We start from the raw sequence: 10,317 nt of genomic DNA, 5'->3' as shown, positions 1-10,317 counted from the left end.
GGAGCCCCTCGATTTTGGGAACAGAGTACAGCGGGGTCCCGTGAGGACGGGCGAACCCCTGGCTGTGGAGACGGAGCCAAGAGCGCCCCGTGAGCACGGCCGAGCCCCTGGCCCCCCTCCAGCCCGGGCGGTGGCACGGCAGGCGGGCGGCACTGCCGCTCTTTATCGCGCGGCTCAGGCGGCTCCGCCGCTCCCAGGGTCCGCTCGAAGGTGCCGGAACGAGCCTGGGAAGCAGCGCTGCCGGGAGCGGGGCCCGACAGGCCGGGAGCGGGGAGCCGGGGCACCGCGGAACGCGGGCGGCGGGTGTCGGCGCCGGCCGGGCCCGTCCCGCTGCACGGCCCGGCGGCAGCGGCGTCTCCGAGCAACCGCGGGCGGAAGCGGCGGAGCGAGCGGGCGGTAGGAGCGGGGCGGGCCGGGCCGGGCCGGGGTCTGCGCGGGCACCGGAGAGGCCCCGCCGGGCTGGAGACAGCGCCGGGCCCCTCGCGATACTGAGAGGCTGGAGCGTGTCCAGGGAAGGGAACAGAGCTGGGGAAGGGGCTGGAGCACCAGGAGAGGCTGAGGGAGCTGGGAAAGGGGCTCAGCCTGGAGAAAAGGAGGCTCGGGGGGAACCTTCTGGCTCTGCACAACTCCCTGACAGGAGGGGACAGCCAGGGGGGTCGGGCTCTGCTCCCAGGGAACAGGGACAGGATGAGAGGAAATAGCTTTAAGTTGCACCAGGAGAGGTTTAATTTGTATCTAGATAGGACAGATGAGTAAATTTCTTCACGCGGGGCATGGTCAGGCATTGTCACAGGCTGTCCGGGGCAGTGGTGGAATGCCAGCCCTGGAAGTGGTAAAAAAGCCGTGTGCATGTGGCACTTGAGGGCATGGTTGGTGGTGCTGCTGCTGCTGGGGGAATGACTGGACTTGATGCTCTTAGGGGGCTTTCCCAACCTTTTCAATTCCACAGTTCTATGATTCTTTATTTCCTGGCCCTAATGCCCCTGCAAGGAACATGCGATGCTGAGGTGTGGGTCCGCTGTGGGGTCAGATCTGTCCGTTTTGGCACCCTGTGGCCACAGGACAGCCTCTGGGGTGAGACCATGGTCACATCCCACCATTCACCTTTGCTTTTCTAACAAAAATTCTGTAGCTAATCAGTCCTGGGGTCCTGTATTCACTTGTTGGTTGCATTAACACATTTTAGGTGTTGTTTGTTTTGTTTGTTTTTGGTGACCTGAGATCATTGCATTGGTGCTGTCAGGGAAGGGTGGATGTATTCAGCAGAAATAGGCAGATCTCAAAGATTTTAGGCACTTGATGAACAGGATCTGCATGAGCATTAGTAAGATTTTTCTGTTAAAATTAGCAGCAGTGAAGTAGTTGACTGTGATGACATTTGATATTTCAGTCTATTGAAATGCATGAGGTGGATGCATGACAAGTCATGGATTTGGGAATATGAGACACATTAACAGAACAATAGTTGATCAGCCAGGTTTTCAACTATCAAGATATTTTGTACAGCCTGAAAATCATGTCAGAATCTTTGCCATGTCTCCAGCAGCCAAAGGGCAGATCATTTGACCTGAGCTATAGCCAGAGTAGTTGGGTGCATAAAGCTATGTTAACTTTAAAAGTTGGGGAAGGTGTAGGAGGAAAAACTCACAAACTAGAGAAGATAAGGATGAGAAGTGTTTCTGCCCCATGAGAATTCCCAGAGGGTTGTGGCTATCTTTAAAAACAATCTCGGTGAAAAATAAATGTGTGTATGAAGAGTCAGTTGACAATTCTCTGAAATGTCCAGTGGATGGACAGACTTTTAAGGACAGCTATACACAGACACTGAGAGTCTCCTGTAGCAATACTCACAACAACTTTCCCTCCTTCGATAGGAAAAACATTATGGGGCTGTCTTTGATGTTTTTCCTTGGACTGAATTTTCCTTTTTACTGCAGAACTATAAAGTACATCCTGAGGCTTCCTTCTCCTGAGAGATTTTGTTGGCAGTGTGGCACTGGAAGCACAGTGTTTGCAGGTGCTGAAAGCACCCAGCACTGCCCCTTGCTGCTCCAGAGGTCCTCCAACCCCCAGCAAGATCTGGAGGCCACAGAGAGACTTTATTTCTCCCTCTTTGACCAGAGGGATAACCTCAGAGACCTGGAGGCTGTGGGGAAACAGGATCTCAGAAGAATCATCACAGATCATGGGATGGTTTGGCATGGAAAGGACCTTACAGATCATCCTGTTCCACCCCCCGTCATTGGCAGGGACACCTTTGACTATCCCAGGTTCCTCCAAACCCCATCCAACCTGGTCTTGGACTCTTCCAGGGATGGGGAGTCCGCTGCTCCCCAGATTACCCCACTGTGAGTAATTAACCCCAGAGGTTAATCACTCCGCATAGCTACTCCTCAATGCTGTAGGAAATTCCCAGGTGCTGAGCTTTACTGGCTCAGCTCTCCTCTACTAAGGGAGAGGAAAACAAAGCCACCAGGCCCTTCCCGCTGTGCATCCTCTCTCCGTGTTGTAAATACCCTCTGTGTTCCCTTTCCAACTGACTGGGTCCCTCGCAGAGGAGCAGCCTCAGGGGCCTGCGGAGTTTTCACATCCCTAACAAAGCACTGAAGGACAGGAAAGGACAACGGGGCACGGATGCCGCCTGTTCTGCGCCAGCGCCCTCCTTACTGCAATTACATTCCTGTTAGGAACCTCCACCTTATTTAAAGAGACACTGTCAACTGCCTCAAAGCTCCTTTCTGGAAAAGTCTCCCAGGGCCATCGAGATGTGTTCTTAATGATGGGGAGAAAGGCACAAAGATAAAGAGCACTGATAAAGCAGAGATGATTCTCCTTTTTTAGGCTGTTGAATCTAATGAATTAAAACTACTTCAGTTAATCACTATAGTTCTTTCTGACAAAATGATCGTCTCAGTTTCCAGATGAGAGGAGTGGGGCAGGAGGAGCTGAGTGATGGGATCAAGGTTGCTCTGTGAGTTTGCTGCAGAGCTGAGCTCTGGGTTGTAAGGTGATAAAGGAGACAGAATGGCATGAATCAGTGTTTGATAGTTGGTAGCAGCAGGAAATACTCCCCAGAGGCACACGGTGCGCTGTGATGTAGTCCCTTCTCTAGGAAGTGCTCCAGTACATCCAGTGTGGGATCCAAGAGCTAAGGCTGGGTGAATTCCAGATCTTGACTGGTCTGATGGGCTGTGCTTATCTGTGTACCACCATGAAAGACCTTTCCAGGACTGGGTGAGGGGCTTTACTGGGAAACTTCATGCTCACCTTTCCTCACTTCAAAGACTGCAGATCATCAGGAACTTCCTGAATGTGTGTATGGCTGTTGGCTGTCACTAATATCAACACTCAAGTGGTTGGGCTTAGTGTTTTTGAAAATGCTTAGTTCTCTCTGGTGGTTTTGGCCAGCTCAGATTTTCCTCAGATTTCCTTCTACTCACCATCCTCAGGTTTAATTTTTGTGTTTATTGGCAGGTGTACGTCCCTCCAGGGTCGCTGCCATGGTACTGAAGGTTTTCTTTCCATCGTGCTGCTCCTCAGCAGACAGTGGCATTTTGATAGGCCGCTGGATCTCCGAGCAGAGCTCTGCTGTCATCCTTGCTGTGGTGCACTTCCCCTTTATTCCTGTCCAGGTGAAGCAGTACCTTGGGGAAGTTCAGCGCGTGACTAAAGTCAGTGTTTCTGTGCTTGGCTCATGGAGCAACAGCAAACAAGAGAAAGAAGAGAGTCTCAGTGAGTTCTTGGAAGACCTTGGGACCATATTTTGCCATGAGCCATGGATCCAGATAAGCAAAGAGGGAGACAGCAAATTCTGGAGCTGTTCTACCCTTCAGAAACACTCTAAGAACCCTCAGGAGGAAGAAATCATCTTGGTGTACTATGACCAGCGCAAGGTCATGCTTTCCCATCTGCACCCCCCTTTGGACACAGCTGGCCAGGGGGCAGAAGATGCCTCAAAGCTCTCGGCCATCTTTGACACAGTGGCCAGGAGCCAGGTGCTGTTCATGACAGACAGGTACGATGAGGGGCCCATCAAGCTGACCCACTGGCAGTCAGATGGGGTGGAGGCCAGTATCATCGTGGAGCTGCTGAAGCAGGCCTCCGTGCCTGCCTGCATGCTGCTGACATTCCTGCTCTCACTGCTCTCTGGGATCTGCAGGAGCAGGTAGGTGACGTGACATCACCCAGCTTGTTTTGTCTGGAAATGTAATTCGTGTTTAGGCATTGCAGGACTACTGCTCAACCCCCAGTGAGAAATGTGGTACAAAATTGTTCTGTTGGAAGCAGACTGCTGCAAGAGGTCCTGTTGGAGCTCCACTGAAAACACAAGGCCAAAGACTCCCTCAGAGCTCTTTGTGGAGCTGGGAGGTTTTTTGGGGAGGTATTCATGTCCTCGCCATTTGCAGCAGGGATAGTTCAGCCCTGCTTCAGTTTCATCACAGCTGAAACAGTGGATTTCCAGCTATTCTGTGGCTGACAGTATGACATCAGGCTCTCCTTAATGGCTCAATAGCTGGGGACTCCCTCCTCTCTGTTTGCTGTGAATCCCTCTGCAGCTGTGAAACATCAGCAAATACCATTTCTAAATCCATCCTCTGTCTGAAAGACTGTGGTGCTGCAGCCTTGGCACTTTATATAAGTTCAGAGGGGTTGCTGCTCATCCTGAATCCTTGGTGAAATCCTGTTCTCTCAACCATGAGCCTGAATAGAATGCTCCAAATGTAACTTGTGGCAAGTGCTTGGACTGAAAACTAATTCTGAGCAGTTTTGAAGGGAAGAATCTTAGAATCGTGGAATCATTTACTTTGGAAAGCCACTCTTAAGATCATTGAGTCCAACCATTCACCCAGCATTTCCAAGGCTACCACTAACCCATGTTTCCAAGTGCCACATGTTTTTTGAATACTTGCAGGGATGGTGAGTCCACCACTGCAGCTGTCTGGAGGGGTTATGACAGAGAGGGTTCTAAGCTGTGAGGGGACACTATAATTGATTAAATTTTGATAACAGCTTCTACTGTATTAATGGGTAAATCTTTTTAAGTACAGCCTAAGGAAATGGAGGTTTTTAACAGGTTCCCAGTTGTGTGATATGGTTGTAAAAGAATTACAGTGAAACTCATCCCATGCAAAGATTTTCTGAGCAGCTGGGTCACACAATTCGGTGCACAAAGGGAAAACTGTCCAGTTTTGGATTATTGGAAGAGATGGTGGTTCAAACCTGGTATCATTGAGGACCCCCGTGTCCTGGGGCTGCTCTGTAGATACTGTGTGTTATGGGTTCTTAATGGTGATTAAGTCACAGCTTTGTGGTTGGGCAGAAGATTTGGAGTCTGCTCCAAAGGTCCTTTTTCTGTCTGTGTGCCACCACCAACAGACAGGATGATTCTTTTCTGCACAGGCACTTGGTCTCACTTGGTCCCACCTCGACTGGTGCCAGGACTAAGGCCAGGCTTGGAGTCAGCCCAAGCCCAAGCCCAAGCCTTGCTGGCTTCCAGGAGGCTGCAGTCTAAACAAAAGTTGGGAGCTCAAGCTCAGCTGGCAGGTTGGGCCCAGGTATCTGCTACCCAGCTTCTCAGGAATTCTGACTTCAGCTTTACCTAGGGCCAGGATGGATGTTTTGAGGTAGAGCAGCAGCCAGCTGTACCTTGCAGCATGCAGAATGCAAGGCTTGCTGTGCATCAGCCTTCACTGAACCTGTCCTTAGCCTGGGGAGGCAGAGCTTTCTTTCTCCTTTGTTTTATTCACCCACAGTATCAGCTTTATATTTACTTATCTCATATTGTGTTTTAAACCATCAATCCTGGAGAACAGAGATTAGTACCTGGCTTTTTAACAAGTCTCCTGCTTGTCCTTTTCTAAGTCATTTAAAGGAATTTGGTTCCATTTTGCACATGGTGTGTGGTACAGTGTTCTTCATGCCAACATACTTGAGGCAGGGAGAGTTTAAGATGTCATGTGCAAGTGTCCTTCCAGTCCCCTCCTCCCCATGCTTGGACACGACATCCCATAAAATAAGATCTACAGGATTTTTTCTCCTTCAGGTCTCAAGACTTCTTTCTTTCAGTTTTTTTTTCTGACGTTAAGGGATAGTCAGCTTTGAAAAGCTAAAGAAAGAGACCAGCAACATCCTCTCAGGCTGGGGAGACTTGGGGATTTTTGGATATGCCCCTGTGGTGTATTTGCACAGGAGAAGCAGTGCAACAGTGTTGGAAATCTCAGGGAATGAGTCACTGCCATCCCTCCAAGCTCACCCAGCACTCCCAAGTCCTTCACATCCCGAATTAAGGCATTTCTTCAGCACCACCGTGTGCTAAGGGGTTGCCATTGCGATTCTGCTTCAGAGGAACTTGGGGGCAGCATTCTCATTATCCCTGAAGGTCTCTTGGGGACATTAGGAAGTTTTAGTTTTGAGACAATAAATTCCACGGGCTTCTTTTAAAAAAGTATGTTTATAAGCACCTCCAATTCCTCATCCAAAGGGAGCCACCGCTCCTGCGGTTTCAAGCAAGGAGCAAGAAAACATTCAGGAGCTCTGGTTGATGGAGCTTAATATTTGCATGTGATCCAGATTCAGAAAGATTGCTTTTCAACTGATATCTTAAAATTCCCCTCTCACTCTTGGGAAAAAACTGAATTGGAAAATCAAGACTTACTCATGGAGGCTATGTTAATTTTGTGCTAAAATTCCATGTATTCGGAAATACCCCAAAGATCTCCTGCTGGTTAAATAATGCAATGACACAACGTCACTGGATTTTTCTTGGGTTTTTTTTATCTGGCTGGTTTTCCATTTAAGCTCTGAAAATTGTTCTGTATACTGTGTGGTAAACAAGTGGGAGTATTTCTGGCAATGCACAGTCGATGTGCAAAGGGGTAGGAGACCACACAAGGAATATTTTTTTGCTTCTTTCCTCAGTCCTCACAGAGAGTTCCCATAGCACATCTTGCAGCTGCTCTATTGAGCTTTTTGCACTATGTTTGTATTTTTATTTCTATATGTGTATGTATTTCCTTTCCAAAGAGAGTATGTGAGTGGAATAGAGGTTTTGCTTGTGGTAGTGAGTGAAAATGGAGTCAGTTGTGGCAAGATAAGGACATCCCTCTGATGTGTTTTTGGCCCACAGTGTCCAGATGAGGAGCTGAACCACTGCAGGCTGCAAAATGTTGTGGTGCTCTGGGAATGAGACTGCTTTGGGAATCATTCCCACTTGTGCAAGACATTCCCCAACAGCAGCCTGTCCTTCCCCTTGTTTAGGGGTGTCAGACTGGGGGTGACCCAGGGGATGGCTGCCTCCAGCTTGAGGAGCAGCCACGGATGGTCAGAGGCACCCACTGCTGAGAGAAGATGGGACTATCCTATCACCCTGTGAGTGTGTAGTGTAGCACAGGGCCCCAGAGCTGCTGCTTTCTGCCTGAGCTGACAGGGTCTGGCAGCTGGTGTTTGACCCATAATTCTTCACCTTCAGCCATCTGTACATAATCCCACAGGTAGAGCATTCTCCTTCCCCTTCTTTACATATCATGTGTTCTAGTCAAGTTTTGCCACACTACAGTTTGCAACCACTGAGCTGAAGCATAATTGGAAGGGAAAACTCCTCTTCTCTTGTGTCTTGGTGAATCTGTGATCCCAGGTGTGTGTGATCAGTGGCCAGAGCAGTTACCCCCCTGTCCCTCCCCTGCATGGTGCTCTTTTCTCCACCGCCTCAGCTCCCTCCTGCCAAGTCAGCTGAGGAACAGTGCATTCATTTGTCTCCAAGGTGGGAGGCTGTAGCGCAGAGCTGAGTAACTTGGAGACCTCAAATTAAGAATGATTCACAGTACACTGCGTGTGTTTCAAACCCAATGTGTCTGAAATTTGAATGGGGAGGGAAGGGGAAGGGGGGCGGACTTCAACACTCGGGTCCTTAAGCTGACAAATTGTGCACGAAGTGGGGTTCAAAGGGCTCAGGAGGATGCAGGCAGGAAGGGGACAGCAGCCCCAGGGAACTGAGCAGGGTTTGGAGGAACCATGCCCTTGTGATTGGTGTGAATTGTATAAATAGCAGTGGGCACCCTAGTGTGCCCATCCTGGCCAGTCCTGAAGGCATCTGCTGCTGGGCACGGGCTGGCATGCTCTGGGTGAAATCTGTGGAAGGCACGCAGTTTGCAGGGACATCCATCTGCAGGCCATGCTCAGTAATGATCCAAGCAGCTGTGCAATTTCCAAGGTGAAGCAGGGTATAAGGAATAATGGGAGTGTGTGAAATGAATGTAACCTGAAAGACCGTACCAAAGCAGCGCAGGAGGGTAGGTGAAGTGACTAAAAGTGACCGTGGGTTCCTTGACCTGTAGTAAAAACCAGTGAAACACTGTGAAAACAGTGCAACAACTGCACTGGCTGTGTACAGGAGAGAAGTGATCCAAATTATGTCCACATCAGAATTTATCTCCCAAACCAAACCTGATGCCATGTATTGCTGTGGTTTCTGTGACCAGCCTGCACCCAGTACTGTGTCACTTCAGCCTGCACAAATCACCAACTATTCTTGCTTTATAGGTTGTGTGGTAATAAAAGTAACTCCCCAAAATAATTAAGCATCATTTAGTGCTTTTCTTCTGAGTCATAAGAACATTGTGACCATTTCCTCCCCTACAAGCCTAATGTGGATGTTAACTTTGAAACCTAATTAAATGCTAAATGTTGTGTTGTCTACATAATGCTGGTCACTGCAAGGCGGTGGAGAGGAGGTAGAAGTGAAGACCCTGAAAAAGGAATTTGGAAGTAATAAAGGAAAAAAAAAAAGAAGAGGATCAAATGAAAGGAAAAAGAAAAGGGGAGTGGGGGAAGGGACTGCATGGAGGGCACAGCTGTTTGTTATACCAGGCTCACATCACACAAAGGCTTGTGATGACCTTGGCTCTGGAGCCAGGCTGGGAGAGCTGAGTGTGTTTACCTGGAGAGGCGAAGGCTCTGGGGGAACTTCAAAGCCCCTTCCAGGGCCTAAAGGGGCTCCAGGAGAGCTGGAGAGAGAGCTGGGACAAGACATGGAGGGAAAGGACAAGGGGGAATGGCTTCCCACTGGCAGAGGGCAGGGATGGATGGGATACTGGGAAGGAATTGTTCCCTGGGAGGATGGGGAGGCCCTGGCACAGGATGCCCAGAGAAGCTGTGGCTGCCCCTGGATCGCTGGCAATGTCCAAGGCCAGGTTGGACAGGACTTGGAGCAGCCTGGGACAGTGGAAGGTGTCCCTGGACATGGCAGAGGATGGAATGAGATGAGCTTGAGGGTCCCTTCCAACCCAAACCATTGCATGATCTTTGATGAGTAACACTGGGGTTTGTGTAGCAGTTACACTGTGTTGTATTGTTGCACTGAACACAACTTGAGTCTTCTCTCCTGGAGATGGGAGCATTTTGCAAGCCCAGTGATGTATCCAAAAGCAGAAGTTGGAATAAGGATTGCCTTGTGGCTTCCTTGGACGAGTGAGATGTGGTTTGACAGTGTGCAAATGAGAGCTTGGGTTGACTACATGTCTGGGTCTGGCAAGGCTGCCTTAATTCTGTTAACCTTTCGGAGAGTCATTACCATCTAATCACCAGCTCTGGTTGCACAACATTAACTTAACACTGACTGTTTTGAATGGATGTTGGATGTTGGCCTGCCTGCTGCATGGCAAAGGCAAGAGGAGACATTCCCATGTGTTTCTGCAGGATGCTGAAGTTTTGGCCTTTGTCTTTCTTGTGGAGCAAACTCTCAACTTGTGAGCAGCTGAGACATCGCCTGCAGCACCTCCAGGTCATCAGCAGCAGTAAGAAGGCTCAAAACCAAAATCAGCTGATGAGGTATGGAGTACATGTAAAGTTAGGTGTGTCTTGGCTCTATTCCTGTCTCCTCTGGGGGAACCCAAACCATGGATCCCATGCCTGGACAGCACTGGGTCCTCACTGCACCCTATCATATTCCACTACTCCCTGCTACTTTGCACATCTTTACTCTGCATTGTATTCATATGCATATATATTTGTGTCTTTATATGTTAATTATACCTTTTTGCCAGATACCTGACTTTTTCCCTGGCTCAGGAAAGGCAGCTGGGATATTGCACCCCAAAAACTTGTACTGCACCCATGTGTGAGGGCTCTGTTTTCACTGCTTCTGCAGGCTCATTGCTTTCACGTGCTGCTGTCTACCATGACCCTCCATCAGTGTTGAGTGGCACTTTCCATAAGAGCAGAAAGGTTTAAATGCTCCTCTCTTTCACTCTTTTGGGGAAGCTTTTTGTGGGAAACTGCAGACTAGAGACTCCACTTGCACTGTTAGAACAATAACAAAGT

The 10,317-nt window shown here is 49.2% G+C and overlaps 1 protein-coding gene across 4 annotated transcripts in view; it reads left to right on the top strand.

Annotated features, from left to right (window-relative positions):
• The first annotated feature begins 219 nt into the window (after positions 1-219).
• Positions 220-10,317, top strand: part of PIGQ (phosphatidylinositol glycan anchor biosynthesis class Q) — a 34,005-nt gene continuing 23,907 nt past the window's right edge. For 2 of the 4 annotated variants that reach the window (XM_062503234.1, XM_062503233.1), the window contains exons 1-3: positions 220-396; positions 3,475-4,165; positions 9,694-9,825. In XM_062503234.1, coding sequence (XP_062359218.1) covers positions 3,501-4,165; positions 9,694-9,825 — 797 coding nt within the window. In that variant the 5' untranslated portion in view covers positions 220-396; positions 3,475-3,500. Of the gene's footprint in view, positions 397-3,222; positions 3,313-3,457; positions 4,166-9,693; positions 9,826-10,317 lie in introns of those variants that run through there. The other 2 variants (XM_062503235.1, XM_062503231.1) reach the window with 2 other exon arrangements.

This window comes from Cinclus cinclus, chromosome 16 (assembly GCF_963662255.1).
Source record: "Cinclus cinclus chromosome 16, bCinCin1.1, whole genome shotgun sequence".
Lineage (NCBI taxonomy): Eukaryota > Metazoa > Chordata > Aves > Passeriformes > Cinclidae > Cinclus > Cinclus cinclus.
This window is presented reverse-complemented; position numbering and strand designations above follow the sequence as displayed.